At 44.1% G+C, this 17,256-nt stretch overlaps 1 protein-coding gene across 1 annotated transcript in view; it reads left to right on the top strand.

Moving 5' to 3' along the window:
* Positions 1-15,530, top strand: part of si:dkeyp-19e1.3 (bromodomain-containing protein 4) — a 124,752-nt gene extending 109,222 nt beyond the window's left edge. Inside the window, exons 9-14 of the mRNA XM_041837624.1 lie at positions 2,187-2,307; positions 2,470-2,564; positions 2,749-2,814; positions 2,979-3,078; positions 11,474-11,626; positions 12,385-15,530. Coding sequence (XP_041693558.1) covers positions 2,187-2,307; positions 2,470-2,564; positions 2,749-2,814; positions 2,979-3,078; positions 11,474-11,626; positions 12,385-13,991 — 2,142 coding nt within the window. The 3' untranslated portion in view covers positions 13,992-15,530. The remainder of the gene's footprint in view (positions 1-2,186; positions 2,308-2,469; positions 2,565-2,748; positions 2,815-2,978; positions 3,079-11,473; positions 11,627-12,384) is intronic.
* The last annotated feature ends 1,726 nt before the right edge of the window (positions 15,531-17,256 follow it).

The raw sequence follows: 17,256 nt of genomic DNA, 5'->3' as shown, positions 1-17,256 counted from the left end.
ATCTCTAATCCAAAGTTAATTCTAGAATCTGCTTCCTATTTCGCAACAAAGCCTCCTTCACTCATGCTGCCAAACATGCCCTCGTAAAACTGACTATCCTACCGATCCTTGACTTCGGCGATGTCATTTACAAAATAGCTTCCAACACTCTACTCAGCAAATTGGATGTAGTCTAGCACAGTGCCATCAGTTTTGTCACCAAAGCCCCATTTACTACCCACCATAGTGACCTGTACGCTCTCATTGGCTGGCCCTCACTACGTATTCGTCACCAAACCCACTGGCTCCAGGTCATCTATAAATCTCTGCTAGGCAAATCCCCGCCTTATCTTAGCTCATTGGTCACCATAGCAACACCCACCCGTAGTATGCGGTCCAGCATGTATATCTCACTGGTCATCCCCAAAGCCAACACCTCCTTTGGCCACCATTCCTCTGCTGCTAATGACTGGAACGAACTGCACAAATCTCTGAAGCTGGAGACACTTATCTCCCTCACTAACTTTAAGCATCAGTTGTCAGAGCAGCTTACCGATCACTGCACCTGTACACAGCCATCTGTAATTAGCCCACCCAACTACCTCATCCCCATATTGTTATTTATTTTGCTCATTTGCACCCCAGTATCTCTATTTGCACATCATCTTCTGCACATCTATCACTGCAGTGTTAATACTAAATTGTAATTATTTTGCACTATGGCCTATTTATTGCCTTACCTCCATAACTTACTACATTTGCACACACTGTATATAGATTTTCTATTGTGTTATTGACTGTATGTTTTGTTTATGCCGTGTGTAACTCTGTGTTGTTGTTTTTATGGCACTGCTTTGCTTTATCTTGGCCAGGTCGCAGTTGTAAGTGAGAACTTGTTCTCAACTGGCTTATCTGGTTAAATAAAGGTGAAATAAAATAATAAAATAAAAAGGCAACAAATTGTTGCTTACTGAAACACCCAAAGTCATCCAGTTGTTATAATAGGATTTGAAGCAATAGCCTACCCGTGTGTGGTCAACTATTTCAGCACGGTTTCGCACTGCTTTGAGACAAGCATGGGGACTGGTCTTAATAAATCAATCCGATTTTTCTTTTCGCTGAATCTCCGTTTGGATATTGGTTAGCCTACAATTAGGCTGTGGAAATGTTAGGATTATTGTACTCTTCATTAGCAGTCGCTTACTAGCCTAGGCCTACATAGGCTACTGTAAAAGGCATTTTCGTTTTTCTTGGAATAGAAACGCCATAATATTAATCAATTTAATTAAGCAACATTTCTAACAGTATGAACAGCACAACACATATACAATAATAATTCACAAATAAATTATAATCAATCCCATATAGTCTGTTCTAACAAATAAAGGTTTTAAAGTCTATAGTACAGCCAATATTAAAAACAGTCAAATGCATTAGTGAATTCAATCGCAAATGCATTAGTGAATTCAAGGCTCCCTTTGTTATTTCATTTTATAACTACATTTTAAATTTTTAGTCATTTAGCAGACGCTCTTATCCAGAGCGACTTACAGGAGCAATTAGGGTTAAGTGCCTTGCTCAAGGGCACATCGACAGATTTTTCACCTAGTTGGCTCGGGGATTAGAACCCAGCGACCTTTCGGTTACTGGCACAACGCTCTTAACCACTAAGCTACCTGCCGCCCCCAGTATATCAACTAAAATGCTTGACTGTATTTAAAGACATGGATGACTTGTATTCTGTGTGATGACATGCACAAATTAATGATTGATTGATATACGTATATTGAAGTAGACCGTTATGCCAATAAGTAAGTTACGCTAAAACAGCTACAGTAAACAGGACTCTTAGGTCTACAGCTCCATCATTTCAATAACTTAGCTTCTCAAAGATGCCCTCTGGTGGTCGAACTAGCATTAATGGCAACAATGGCTGACAGTAAAATACTATGACGTCATGCACTCAAACGTGCCATACCATTCCGCAGCATCCCGCAAGCTGTGCTGTGGTATGACGCAACTTTTAAAGGAAGAACCACTGTAAATAAGGTATTTACCATTGCAAATCTCTTTGTTAGCAAATCCAACGCTGTCTCCAAAACAGCAAGGTGTCTATAGCAATGTTACTTTTTGACGTTCTATGACGTCTCCACTTTCCAAGCGTGTTGTCCTTTGGGGACAATAAAGATCTATTTCCCTGTCCCCAGGAGGTGAGCTACTGCCAGGGGATGAGTCAGGTCGCCGCCATCCTGCTCATGTATCTGAACGAGGAGGACGCCTTCTGGGCCCTGTCTCAGCTCCTCACCAACAACAAACACGCCATGCATGGTGAGCAGGGGAGGAGAGGGAGAGAGAGGGATATAGGATGGGTGGATGAGTTAGTTACGTTGCTACTGAACTACTGTCATAGACCTTGTTTACATTCTTGTTTTACATTCTTGACATGACTCCTAACTATGCATCCTCGCTCTCTCTGTGTGTGTGTGCTAGGGTTCTTCATCCCTGGGTTCCCCAAGCTGCAGCGTTACCAGGCCCACCACGAGCAGATCCTGTCCAAGCTCCTCCCCAAGCTCAAGAAACATCTGGTGAGAAACGCATTTCCCTGGAGGATGATTTAATCCAATGGGCCCCTAGCGTTTGTCACTAACTTCATCTCTTTTCAGAAAGGCATTTCTCAAAATGTGTGTTAGATATCCTTTTTTCTCTGGGAAGCCAGGGCTGTAAGCATACAAAAATAATAACTCTGTTTCACTCTTCTATTGCCTGTAGGACAGAGAGCAGATGTCCAATGGAATATACACCACTAAATGGTTCCTGCAGTGCTTCATAGAAAGGGTGAGAGACATACATTTGAACCCCCCCCAGCATTACACCATGCCTGTTATTTTGTAATTTAGCCACCTGATGTCCAATGACCCGAAATACTGTATTCAGAGATCTTTTATTGTTTCTTTACAAGAGTTTCAAAATGTCTCCTCTGACGTGTGTCTCTACGACAGACTCCGTTCACCCTGACCCTGCGCTTGTGGGACATCTACATCCTAGAGGGAGAGAGGATACTCACAGCCATGGCCTACACCACCCTCAAAATACACAAGAGTGAGTATGACATCATCAGAGAAGGATAGGACCTACACACTGGAGGTCATATTATAATTGTGGCATTTGTCTTGTATTGGCCAGAGGTGCTCATACTACAGTGCCTCCAGGAAGTTTTCATACCCCTTGACTTACAGTGCATTTGTAAAGTATTCAGACCCCTTCTCTTTTTCCACATTTTGTTACGTTACAGCCTTATTCTAAAATTGATTAAATCGTTTTTTCCCCCTCACAATACCCCATAAAAACAGGTTTTTAGAAATGTTTGCAAATGTATTAAAGATAAATAAAAAACATATCACATTTACATAAGTATTCAAACCCTTTACTCAGTACTTCTTGGGTATGACGCTACAAAGTTGGCACACCTGTATTTGGGTAGTTTCTCCCATTCTTCTCTGCAGATCCTCTCAAGCTCTGTCATGTTAGATGGGGAGCGTCGCTGGCAGCTATTTTCAGGTCTCTCCAGAGATGTTCGATCGGGTTAAAGTCCGGGCTCTGGCTGTGCCACTCAAGGACATTCAGAGACTTGTCCCGAAGCCACTCCTGCGTTGTCTTGGCTGTGTGCTTAGCGCTCGAGGTCCTTAGCGCTCTGGAGCAGGTTTTCATCAAGGATCTCTCTGTACTTTGCTCCATACATCTTTCCCTCGATCCTGACTACTCTCCCAGTCCCTGCCGCTGAAAAACATCCCCACAGCATGATGCTGCCACCACCATGCTTCACCGTAGGGATGGTGCCAGGTTTCCTCCAGACGTGATGCTTGGCATTCAGGCCAAAGCGTTCAATCTTGGTTTCATCAGACTAGAGAATCTTGTTTCTCATGGTCTGAGAATCCTTTAGGTGTCTTTTGACAAACTCCAAGCGGGCTGTCATGTGCCTTTTGCTGAGGAGTGGCTTCTGTCTGGCCACTCTATCATAAAGGCCTGATTGGTGGAGTGCTGCAGAGAAGGTGTCTCCCATCTCCACAGAGGAACTCTAGAGCTCTGTCAGAGTGACCATCGGGTTCTTGGTCACCTCCCTGACCAAGGCCCTTCTCCCCCGATTGCTCAGTTTTGCCAGGCAGCCAGCTCTAGGAAAAGTCTTGGTGGTTCCAAACTTCTTCCATATAAGAATGATGGAGGCCACTGTGTTCTTGGGGACCTTCGATGCTGGAGAAATGTTGTAGAAACATCTCAAGGATGATCAATGGAAAGAGGATGCACCTGAGCTCAATTTTGAGGCTCATAGTAGAGGGCCTGAATACTTATGTAAATAGGGTATTTCTGTTTTTTATTGTTAATAAATGTGAAAACATTTATAAAAAACGGTTTTCACTTCCTCATTATGGGGGTATTGTGTGTAGATTGACGAGGAAACATTTGTATTTCATCAATTTCAGAATAAGGCTGTAACGAACACTTTCCGAATTCACTGTATTCCACATTTTGTTGTGTTACAGCCTGAATTCAAAATGTCTCACCAATCTACACATAATACCCCATAATGACAGTGAAAACATGTTTTTAGAATGTTTTGCAAATTAATTGGAAATAAAATACAGAAAGATCTCATTTACATAAGTACAGTTGAAGTCGGAAGTTTACATACGCTTAGGTTGGAGTCATTAAAACTCGTTTTTCAACCACTCCACACATTTCTTGTTAACAAACTATCGTTTTGGCAAGTCGGTTAGGACATCTACTTTGTGCATGACACAAGTCATTTTTCCAGCAATTGTTTACAGACAGATTATTTCACTTATAATTCACTGTATCACAATTCCAGTGGGTCAGAAGTTTACATACACTAAGTTGACTGTGCCTTTTAAACAGCTTGGAAAATTCCAGAAAATGATGTCATGGCTTTAGAAGCTTCTGATAGGCTAATTGACATCATTTGATTCAATTGGAGGTGTACCTCTGGATGTATTTCAGGGCCTACCTTCAAACTCAGTGCCTCTTTGCTTGACATCATGGGAGAATGAAAAGAAATCAGCCAAGACCTCAGAAAATAAATTGTAGACCTCCACAAGTCTGGTTCATCCTTGGGAGCAATTTCCAAACGCCTGAAGGTTCCGCGTTCATCTGTACAAACAATTGTACGCAAGTATAAACACCATGGGACCACGCAGCCGTCATACCGCTCAGGAAGGAGACACGTTCTGTCTCCTAGAGATTAACGTACTTTGGTGCGAAAAGTGCAAATCAATCCCAGAACAACAGCAAAGGACCTTGTGAAGATGCTGGTGGAAACGGGTACAAAAGTATCTTTATCCAGAGTAAAACAAGTCATATATCGACATAACCTCAAAGGCCGCTCAGCAAGGAAGAAGCCACTGCTCCAAAACCACAATAAAAAAGCCAGACTACGGTTTGCAACTGCACATGTGGACAAAGATCGTACTTTTTGGAGAAATGTCCTCTGGTCTGATGAAACAAAAATAGAACTGTTTGGCCATGATGACCATTGTTATGTTTGGAGGAAAAGGGGGTGAGCTTGCAAGCCGAAGAACACCATCCCAACCGTGAAGCACGGGGGTGGCAGCATCATGCTGTGGTGGTGCTTTGCTGCAGGAGGGACTGGTGCACTTCACAAAATAGATGGCATCATGAGGAAGGAAAATTATGTGGATATATTGAAGCAACATCTCAAGACATCAGTCAGGAAGTTAAAGCTTGGTTGCAAATGGGTCTTCCAAATGGACAATGACCCCAAGCATACTTCCAAAGTTGTTGCAAAATGGCTTAAGGACAACAAAGTCAAGGTATTGGAGTGGCCATTACAAAGCCCTGACCTCAATCCTATAGAAAATATGTGGGCAGAACTGAAAAAGCGTGTGGTGTGCGAGTAAGGAGGCCAACAAACCTGACTCAGTTACACCATCTCTGTCAGGAGGAATGGGCCAAAATTCACCCAACTTATTGTGGGAAGCTTGTGGAAGGCTCCCCGAAACGTTTGACCCAAGTTAAACAATTTAAAGGGAATGCTACCAAATACTAATTGAGTGTATGTAAACTTCTGACCCACTGGGAATGTGATGAAAGAAATAAAAGCTGAAATAAATAATTCTGTCTACTGTTATTCTGACATTTCACATTCTTAAAATAAAGTGGTGATCCTAACTGACAGGGAATTTTTACTAGGATTAAATGTCAGGAATTGTGAAAAACTGAGTTTAAATGTATTTGGTTAAGGTGTATGTAAACTTCTGACTTCAACTGTATTCACACCCCTTTGCTATGACACTCCAAATTGACATCAGGTGCATCCAATTGCTGCATTAAATACTGCAGTGCATCTCCTCCTCATGGACTGCACCAGATTAGCCAGTTCTTGCTGTGAGATGTTACCCCACTCTTCCACCAAGGCACCTGCAAGTTCCCAGACATTTCTGGGGGGAATGGCCCTAGCCCTCACCCTCCGATCCAACAGGTCCCAGACGTGCTCAATGGGATTGAGATCCGGGCTCTTCGCTGGCTATGGCAGAACACTGACATTCCTGTCTTGCAGGAAATCATGCACAGAACGAGCAGTATGGCTGGTGGCATTGTCATGCTGGAGGGTCATGTCAGGATGAGCCTGCAGGAAGTGTACCACATGAGGGAGGAGGATGTCTTCCCTGTAACGCACAGCGTTGAGATTGCCTGCAATGACAACAAGCTCAGTCCGATGATGCTGTGACACACCGCCCCAGACCATGACGGACCCTCCACCTCCAAATCGATCCCGCTCCAGAGTACAGGCCTCGGTGTAACGCTCATTCCTTCTACGATAAACACGAATCCGACCATCACCCCTGGTGAGACAAAACTGCGACTCGTCAGTGAAGAGCACTTTTTGCCAGTCCTTTCTGGTCCAGCGACGGTGGGTTTGTGCTCATAGGCAACGTTGTTGCCGGTGATGTCTGGTGAGGACCTGCCTTACAACAGGCCTACAAGCCCTCAGTCCAGCCTCTCTCCGCCTATTGTGGACAGTCTGAGCACTGATGGAGGGATTATGCGTTCCTGGTGTAACTCGGGCAGTTGTTGTTGCCATCCTGTACCTGTCCCGCAGGTGTGATGTTCGGATGTACCGATCCTGTGCAGGTTTTGTTACACGTGGTCTGCCACTGCGAGGACGATCAGCTGTCCGTCCTGTCTCCCTGTAGCACTGTCTTAGGCGTCTCACAGTACGGACATTGCAATTTATTGCCCTGGCCACATCTGCAGTCCTCATGCCTTCTTGCAGCATGCCTAAGGCACGTTCACGCAGATGAGCAGGGACACTGGGCATCTTTCTTTTGGTGTTTTTCAGAGTCAGTAGAAAGGCATCTTTAGTGTCCTAAGCTTTCATAACTGTGACCTTAATTGCCTACCGTCTGTAAGCTGTTAGTGTCTTAACGACCGTTCCACAGGTGCATGTTCATTAATTGTTTATGGTTCATTGAACAAACATGGGAAACAGTGTTACTACCCTTTACAGTGAAGATCTGTGAAGTTATTTTGATTTTTACGAATGATCTTTCTTTTTTTGCTGAGTTTATAAATTAGATATTTCTGTATTTCATTTTCAAACATTTCTAAAAACACGTTTTCTCTTTGTCATTATGGGGTATTTATTGTGTGTAGATAGGTGAGAGAGAAGAACATCTATTTAATAAAAATTTTATTCAGGCTGCAACACAACAAAATGTGGAATAAGTAAAGGGGTATGAATACTTTCTGAAGGCACTGTAGGTAACCCCCCTAACCCTAGAGGAACTCTGCTCCTAAAAGATAATGGAGCAGTTTCCCAGACATAGATTAAGGGCGCACTGGGATTGGGATTTTGTGTCCGAGAATTTCAAAATGGAGCCAATGCTTTTTCCATGGGAGTCATCCTTTGCCTGATGAATTACAACAGAGGTGCATTGTCCGACAAAAATATTCACAAACGGTCCGTCTTTTTATGTATGCAACTCGTTTGACAAAAACTGACTTGAGTTGTGATTTTGACTGACCAAAGCGGACAATTATGTACACTATATATACAAAAGTATGTTGGCACCTCTTAAAATTACTCGATTCGGCTATTTCAATCACACCCGTTGCTGACAGGTGTATAAAATCGAGCACACAGCCATGCAATCTCCATAGACAAACATTGGCAGTAGAATGGCCTTACTGGACAGCTCAGTGACTTTCAACTGGGCACTGTCATTGGATGCCACGTTTCCAACAAATCAGTTCATCAGATTTCTGCCCTGCTAGAGCTTCCCTGGTCAACTGTAAGTGCTGTTATTGTGAAGTGGAAACGTCTAGCTCAGCCGTGAAGTGGTAGGCCACACAAGCTCACAGAACGGGACCGCCGAGTGCTGAAGCGCGTAGCGCGTATAAATCATCTGTCCTCGATTGCAACACTCACTACCGAGTTACAAACTGCCTCGAAGCAACGTCAGCACAATAACTGTTTGTCGTGAGCTTCATGAAATGGGTTTCCATGGCCGAGCAGCCGCACACAAGCCTAAGATCACCATGCACAATGCCAAGCGTCGGCTGGAGTGGTGTCAAGCTCTCCGCCATTGGACTCTGAAGCAGTGGAAACGCGTTCTCTGGAATGATGAATCACTCTGGCAGTCCGACGGATGAATCTGGGTTTGGCGGATGCCAGGAGAACGCTACTTGCCCCAATGTAAAGTTTGGCGGAGGAGGAATAATGGTCTGGGGCTGTCTCTCATTAGTTCAAGTGAAGGGAAATCTTAACACCACTACATACAAGGACATTCTAGACGATTCTGTGCGATTCTGTCAACTTTGTGGCAACAGTTTGGGGAAGGCCCTTTCCTGTTCCAGCATGACAATGCCCCCCTGTGCACAAAGCGAGGTCCATACAGAAATGGTTTGTTGAGATCGGTATCGAAGAACTTGACTGGCCTGCACAGAGCCCTGAAATCAACCCAATCGAACACCTTTGGAATGAATTGGAACACCGACTGCGAGCCAGGCCTAATCGCCCAACATCAGTGCCCGACCTCACTAATGCTCGTGGCTGAATGGAAGCACATCCCTGCAGCATTGTTCCAACATCTAGTGGAAAGCCTTCCCAGGAGAGTGTGTACTGTTATAGCAGCAAATGTGGGACCAACTTCATATTAATGCCCATGATTTTGGAATGAGATGTTTGACGAGTAGGTGTCCACATACTTTTGGTCATTTAGTGTACGTAATGTAGACTGAACAAAAATATAAATGCAACATGTAAAGTGTTGGTCCCATGTTTCATGAGCTCAAATAAAAGATCACTGACATTTTCCATACGCACAAAAAGCTAATTTCTCCAAATTTTGTGGAAAAAATTGTACATCCCTGTTAGTGAGCATTTCTCCTTTGCCAATATAATCCTTCCACCTGACAGGTGTGGCATATGAAGAAGCTGATTAAACAGCATGATCATTAAACTTTGTGCTGGGGACAACAAAAGGCCACTCTAAAATGTGCAGTTTTGTCACACAACACAATGCCACAGATGTCTCAAGTTTTGAGGGAGCGTGCAATTGGCATGCTGACTGCAGGAATGTCCACCAGAGAATTGAATGTTCATTTGTCTACAATAATCCGCCTCTAACGTTGTTTTAGAGAATTTGTCAGTATGTCCAACTGGCCTCACAACCGCAGACCACGTGTAACCACGCCTGCCCAAGACCTCCACATCCGGCTTCTTCACCTGCGGGATTGTCTGACACCAATCACCCGGACAGCTGATGAAGTTGTGGGTTTGCACATCAAAGAATTTCTACACAAACTGTCAGAAACCGTCTCATGGAAGCTCATCTGCGTGCTCGTCGGCCTCACCAGGGTCTTGACCTGGGGTACAGTTTGGCGTTGTAACCAACTTCAGTGGGCAAATGCTGAACTTCGATGGACAGCCATAAGCTACGGACAACAAACACAATTGCATTTTATCGATGGCAATTTGAATGCACAGAGATACCGTGAAGAAATCCTTAGGCCCATTGTCGTGCCATTCATCCACCGCCATCACCTTATGTTTCAGCATGATAATGCATGGCACCATGTCGCAAGAATCTGTACCCCAATTCCTGGAAGCTGAAAATGTCCCAGTTCTTCCATGGTCTGCATACTCACCATACATGTCACCCATTGAGCACGTTTGGGATGCTCTGAATTGATGTTTACGACAGCATGTTCCTGTTCCCGCCAATATCCAGCAACTTCGCACAGCCATTGAAGAGGTGTGGGACAACATTCCACAGGCCGCAATCAACAGCCTGATCAACTCTATGCGAAGGAGAGGCAAATGGTGCATGAGGCAAATGGTGGTCACACCAGATACTGACTGGTTTTCTGATCCACGCCCCTTTTTTATTTTTAAAGGCATCTGTAACCAACAGATGCATATCTGTATTCCCAGTCATGTGAAATCCATAGATTAGGGCCTAAATAATTTATTTAAATTGACTGATTTCCTTATATGAAAAATCTTTGAAATTGTTGCATTTATATTTTTGTTCACTGTACAATTTCATCCATATTCATGCGTCTTAGGCTGTAGCCTAAGCCTAGTCCTCGACTAAAAAGGACTTTCAATGAAGATTCTCCATTGAGTTTGCTTTTTAGTCCAGGATTAATCTTAATCTGTGTCCAGGAAACTGATCCAGCATATGCCATTTAGCAGATGCTTTTATCCAAAGCAGTTTACAGTACAGTAAGTGCAGTGCAAAAGTTTTTACTATGCAATCCCTGTGGGAATTGAAAGCCCGACTATGGCGTTGCTAGCACAGCACTCTTACCATCTGATCCACACAGAATCATTTAAGAATTTTGATGAATCAAATATTTCAAGATTACTACCAGCGAGTTCAGTTTGTTCACCCTTTAATATGCCGTAACCGCAACCCTGCACCCAAAGTGACTGTTTCATAACATAAAAGGGATTCAGAGGAAAGCTATACTATAAGGTATTTCCACGTAAATGACATCGCTACACATGTTGCCTCAGTTGGTTGGCTGCTTTGCTTACATAATGCAGATGGTCGCTGGTTGCTGTGGAGAGGAGTGGAATGCAGTCTTTTCATTGGATGCTGTAGTGTGATTGTTGAGTAATTCAGATGATTGGATGATGGTTTTCATAACACGTCACTTGATTGTTTGCTGTTATTTGATTGTTATTTATGATTGGCTGCTATTTTATGATTTAGCCTGTAAGGTGATTAGCTAGTTGCTACTCTATCATGAAGAGCATGTTTGAGATCAAATACTGAAAGCCTGCCGGGCAAGCAGAAGAGGTGTAACTGTGACAACAGTCGTACTCTTTCATTGGTTTTCTAACAAAAAAGCTCATATCAACGTGGCAGAATGTCGATTGATTTGGTCTGCATTTTAATTTGTAAAAAAAAAATTGCCCTCTCCTGTGTCCATCCTGTGTCTGTCCAATCAGAGCACTTGCTGAAGCTTCCTCTGGAGGACCTGAGGGAGTTCCTCCAGGAGCGCCTGTCCAGCTCATTCTTCCTACCTGACGACGTGGTGGTGGAGCAGCTGCAGGCGGCCATGGCCGAGCTCCGCAAGATGAAGCTGGACCTCCCACCATCAGGTGGGGCTCTCTGCCTGGTCTATCAGTCCCTACACAGACAGACAGGCAGACACAGTCGGTCGGTCGTTTGGTCAGTCAGTCAGTTAGTCAATTGCGTAAGGCTCAGTTTCACACTGGGATAGTGGCCCTTTTCAAATACTTCAGAAATGCATCCCCTCTTTCTCATTTCCTTGGGATAAGCACAGATCTGTAAGTGGTTGGATAGATGAAAACAAGGTTACCACCCTAATACTTTCACCAATCCAACATTATTCAGATGTGTGATTACTTCAAGAAGGGGAGTTGCACTATGCAGAAATCGCTCTGCCATTTCCTGGTTGCTAAAACCCAACTAGTTCGCCTAATTTTAGTTTGACAAAATAAGCAAGTATAGTGTAAAGAATCATTGTACCATCGAAACTGCTGTGAAATATATTTTCCATAACCAAAAATATTGTTGTTTTCAGCTGTTTGAAGCTGGTGTACAAAACCGAAAGTAAAAAATCCACACAAAAAAGTTAAGAACGGGAAGCATAGAAATAACGCACATAAAACAGATCTACCGCTTCTTAGACTTGCTTTCAAGTAAAACGATAGATCTATAATGCACATTTGGATGTGAATTTGGTCAGGTCGCCCAAAAAGTTACATATTGCCACTTTAAGTATTTGAACAGGGTCTGTGTTTAAAACATAAAAAGCCAAATGAACTACAACCCTGTGTTGATATTATAATAGTTATTCTGTATTGAATTGCTATGTTATCTTCCCCTAATGTAGCCAAGTCAGAGGAGCTGCCTAAGAAGCCCCTCGGTGAAGAGCGGCCTGTTCTCCTGATGCCCTTCCAGCCTGATCTAGCCCTCTCTCTCGACCAGCCCAAGACCAGTTTCCAGCCCCCGCTCCAGCTCCACAGGCCGGACACCATCACCCTTGACCACTCCTCCTGTCCCGGGGACGCCCAGGACCCCTGCAGCATCCCTGGGGCCCACGACCCCCCGCGCCCCATGCCCTCTCAGGACCCAGTGGTAGTCCACAACCAGGCTCTGGCGCCAGAAGGGCCTAAAATGTGTCTAGTCACCCCACCCAAGCCTCCGCCGAAGCCACACAAGGTTGGGTCCCCGCCAGAGGTGAGGGGGGTCAGGGAGAGGGTGGAGGAGTGTCCGAGTGACCATGTCTCAGAGGTGGAGAAAGGAGGAGAAGGGAGTCGGTCTGAGGGTAGGGGTAGTAGAGAGGGGATAGAGGCCCGACCTGCAGGTCCAGAGACCCAGGGAGAGCCCGGGAACTGGCCCCCGCCCTATGAGCCCCCTGTTGGGGATGTTTCCATCACACAGTCTGGATCAGGGTCCAAGACACTGGAGCTCCCGGATCTACCCCCTCCACCCTTTTACTCTATGGAAGAGAGCGCCCACACACCCCTGGACCCTGAACCTCCATGCCTGCAAGATGGGACCGAGGTAGGGCTGAAGTTGGACTCTGTGCCCCCCTGCTCGGCCCTTTCACTAGGGGTAGAACCCCTACCGAAGCCTCAGAGTCCGCGACCACCTCCACCCACATCCCTGGACCTCATCCTGGAGGAACCCCTGTCCTCGCGGCCCTCTTTCCCCCTCGCCTTTGCCAAGCCCTCCCCCCGAATCCCCTTCAAGCCCACTAAGTTCCCTGTGTCGCTCGGCGTGCCCCAGACGGCAGGGGACCGCCGGCCCTCAAACACCTCCCAGTACGACAACCTCTCGGAGGCTGACGACGAGGACTGCTACATGGACCGGCTGCTGGAGGCGGCCACTGCCCTGCCGCAGAGCCCCTTGCCGAGCACCAGCCCTCAGGAAACACTGGGGATGTTCGGCCTACCCCCACCACCGTGCATACCCGAGCTGGACGATGACCCTTCATCGTCCTCTCTTTTCCATCCCCTACCGCCTCCTCCTCCTCCGGTGTTCCTCATGTCCCTGCCCGACACCACCTCTCCCACCCCTCTCTCTGCCTCTCTTCTTCCTTCCTCGTTCTCAGCCCTTCCCTCTCTTCCGCAGGAGCCGGACTATGAAGGACAGGAGGAGAGCTGGGTGGTAGACTCCATCGTCATCCCTCCTCCCCCGCCCTGCTTCGCAGATAGACTGGCTCCTTTCCAGTGTAGCCCTCCTCCTAACCACCACACTGGGCTCAGCAGCCTAACGGACACACACAGAGCCACCACTGTCAACCAGAGCCAAAGCTCAAACCAGAACCAGGGCTCCTCCCAGTTACAAAAACTACCCAAGGCCCACAGGCCCCTCCCTGCCCTGCCTGCCCTCACAGCCCAGTCGGCAGGAGGGGTCCCCTTAGTGCGATCCAACCCAGACTTTTGTAGAATGCACGCTGGAAGCCACCAGATGCCCAAATCGGTAACCTTTTAGGGCTTCTATAGTTTGAAACGTAAAGAATTTGAGACACGTGGCTGGGTGGGAACGAGACAATGGACTGAAGAGACTGCAGCAATTAGCTACTGTGCTCATCTAGCATACAATGCCATTTTGTAGGAGGGAGTGGGAAAAGCCCTTAGTGTGGTCAGTTGCTGTTTTTGGAGAGAGCAAATCCCTTTTTTCATAGATATGTATAGATATTTTGTGGTGTTTGCACCTTTTATTAAGGGCAACAAATTGTTTTCTAAATGTTCACCTGAATTTGAAACCGTAGTCTTGCCTCACGTTTTGGAGGTATTTTTAAGGTGTGTGTGCATGTGCGTGTGTCTGGCAATATGACCAGTTGGTAATTTGATAATGTAGGAATCTGTTTGTCTTTCGGTTCCATTTTCCTGTAACAGCAAAGTGTCTTAAGCATTGAGCAGTTTAACATCCAACGAAAACAGGAATTTCTGTTCAAGAACTTAACTCAAAGGGCTTTCCAAGTTGGCATACAGTCATTGTGAAGCACCAAAGGCCTATATACTTAATTTATGTGAGCAGGCTCACAGAACTCAATACAATATAGTTAGACCATATAGTTATTGAACTTATTTGAATGTGCTTAAAAACATTAGTTTGTCAACTATTTAAATAACATTTATAAGGCCTGTTATTCATGATTTTGTAATGATGAATAGTTGGCAGTTTATCCATAAACGTATGTTACATACTGTATGTGAGGAAATTACATATGATGATTTACAAGCCGTTTGTTCATGGTTACCAAACTATTTAAAGATTTTGTACATGCGATGTTTAAGCAGACCTTCAAATGAGGTGCTCTCTCTCTCTATTGAACTCTCTCTCGTTGATAGAGCCATGGTGCAATAGTCACTCCTGTATATACTGATGCATGTTTCATTGAGCATCAAGGACTTGTAGCCGAGTCCTTTTTCTTTTGCGTTAGAAGCAGTACTGTGTTTGTTTGGATGTTGCTGGTTTGCTTTCTGTTGTTTCATCTTGTGGATATCGTTTGCATTTGAGGCATTTTATTGTTATTATTCCAGTTTGTTTTGATACCTTTCTGTGACATCACAGCAATAACGTACTGTACACATTTTATGGAGAAGGGTTAAATATGTACAAAGAAGACGGAAGTGTTGTGGGTGGAAGCAGGGCCATGTTCAGTAGGCAAACGGTTCAGAACGTTGCAGATAGAAATGTCTTTAATCGAGCTGACGTGATGACTTATTCTACATGTCAGAGGCATGTTTGCTCTACGTAACATATTGCTACCTGAACATTCTGTAATGTTGTATCCTGCTGAACGCACATCATGTTTACTTCATAAACAAACCAACAACACAAAAACAAATGGGAACACAAGATGGCATTATTAGTGAATTCAATAATTCTTTAGCCTGCCCAATACCATTTATGAAAGACTGGTTTCACTTAGTGGAGAAATGGGAAACCTTAAAGGCCCAGTGCAGTCAACTTGATTTTCCTGTTTTATATACATTTCCACACTGAAGTTGGAATAATACTGTGAAATTATGATAATGCCCATTTTAGTTAAAGAGCTGTTTGAAAAGACCGCCTGAAATTTCAGCCTGTTTTGGTGGGATGGAGTTTTGGCCTGCCTGGTGACATCACCAGGCAGTAAATTAGTTAATAGACCAATAAGAAAGAGTTCCAAACCTTTCCGCCAATAACATAGTTTTCAGATCACTCCCAACAAAATTTTTGCTTAAGAAATTGCTCTTTGCTAAGAAGCTATTTTTGTTTCTTTTATATCATTTAAATAAAAAAAACAATCTCAGTAAGTTACTTAATTGTTACCCAGAAATTGTTAGGGTTCCCAATGCAGGCATTAAAAAAAAACTATCAACAATGGACTAATGAACAAAATACTAAAATATGTGTTTTGAGGAAAATAATGTGTGTAGGGTCAACTTCATCCTACTTGTAAGTTGCGTCCAGATTCTTTACCCTTCTCCCAAAATGTACAGTTATCTCAAAATGTGCACTTGAACACTTGGCCATGAATTTAAAAGCATTCGATTGGCGTAGCGTGTTTCCACCATTTTTAAACCCAAGAGAAAGGGTGCAAGTGCACACTTCAGTAGAAGGGTCAAGAATCGGGACAACCGTAGTTGAAGAGCCACAGCCCGTCTAAAAGTGAGGTCAGTGTTGACTAAAGAAACCAGCATTCAGGAGAGGTATTCTTCGAGGAATGGAAGTTTGAGCCATAACGTAACAAGGAAATATAGGCTACGACCCAAATGGCACCCTATTCTCTATATAGTTTACTACTTTTGACCAAAGTGTTTGGGACGTAGATCTAGTCTGTACCTTTTATATCTGTTGTTTACTGCTTCATTAAATTATGAGTGTTATGGACATCTGTTTGAAGTTTTATTTTATTTTCTCCAGTGTCTTTGTTTGGAGTGTGTTTCGTCCTTGGTTACTGTGCATTCCTTTGAAAGGCTCTGGCCAAAAAGCTTTTTTTTTTACCATGTTCTGAAAGGAGCGATGTCATTCGGCTTGAGCTAATACATATATTTTTCATCATAAGGATCTGTTGGTGTCCAGTTTTGAAGTATAGCTTATCAATATCAATCTGGGCAGTGCCTTGAGCTCAGACCGACCTCGTGAACAAGCACATACTTTGACAAATGTTATATAAAAAAGAACAGACCAGTTACAGAGTAAAATCAGAGTATGGTATATTTAATCTACAATTAACCCTTTTGTCATATTTTGACAGTGGATTTAGAACTGGGTATGGGAAAAAAATCTTCACTTGAACTTGATTGGTCAACTCTCCTAGCCCTCCCGCATCAATTTACATAATTTGTATCATTTTGGGTTGCTGCAGTTTAGTGTTGTGTGCCACTGAGGGCTGTGAGAAAACGCAAAATCTGTCACCAAAGATATTGGATAAAAGGCAGGAATTAATTTGGTGAGTGTTGAATATTGCACCACTCCTGTTAGAGACCTTGAAGAATAGGAATATGTAAATTAATTGTAACCAGGCAATAAGGCGCTGGGGGGGGGTATATGGCTAATATACCACGGCTACAATGGCGGTCAGTGTCATTTATGATGAGGAAGGACGATTTATTTATTTTTTGCACACTTGCCAGCATCTAGCTTATCTAGGGTGCAATCATTAGTCCAACAGTTGCAAACGAGTTTCTATTGGACAAATTCAGGTATTTCTATCCCCGTTTCGTTTGCTTCCGTTTAAGAAACGTTTTTCAACAGAATCGGC

This window comes from Coregonus clupeaformis, chromosome 19 (genome assembly GCF_020615455.1).
Source record: "Coregonus clupeaformis isolate EN_2021a chromosome 19, ASM2061545v1, whole genome shotgun sequence".
NCBI classification, from domain to species: Eukaryota; Metazoa; Chordata; class Actinopteri; order Salmoniformes; family Salmonidae; genus Coregonus; species Coregonus clupeaformis.
The sequence above is the reverse complement of the archived record's forward strand: the minus strand, read 5'-3'. Positions and strand labels throughout refer to the sequence as shown.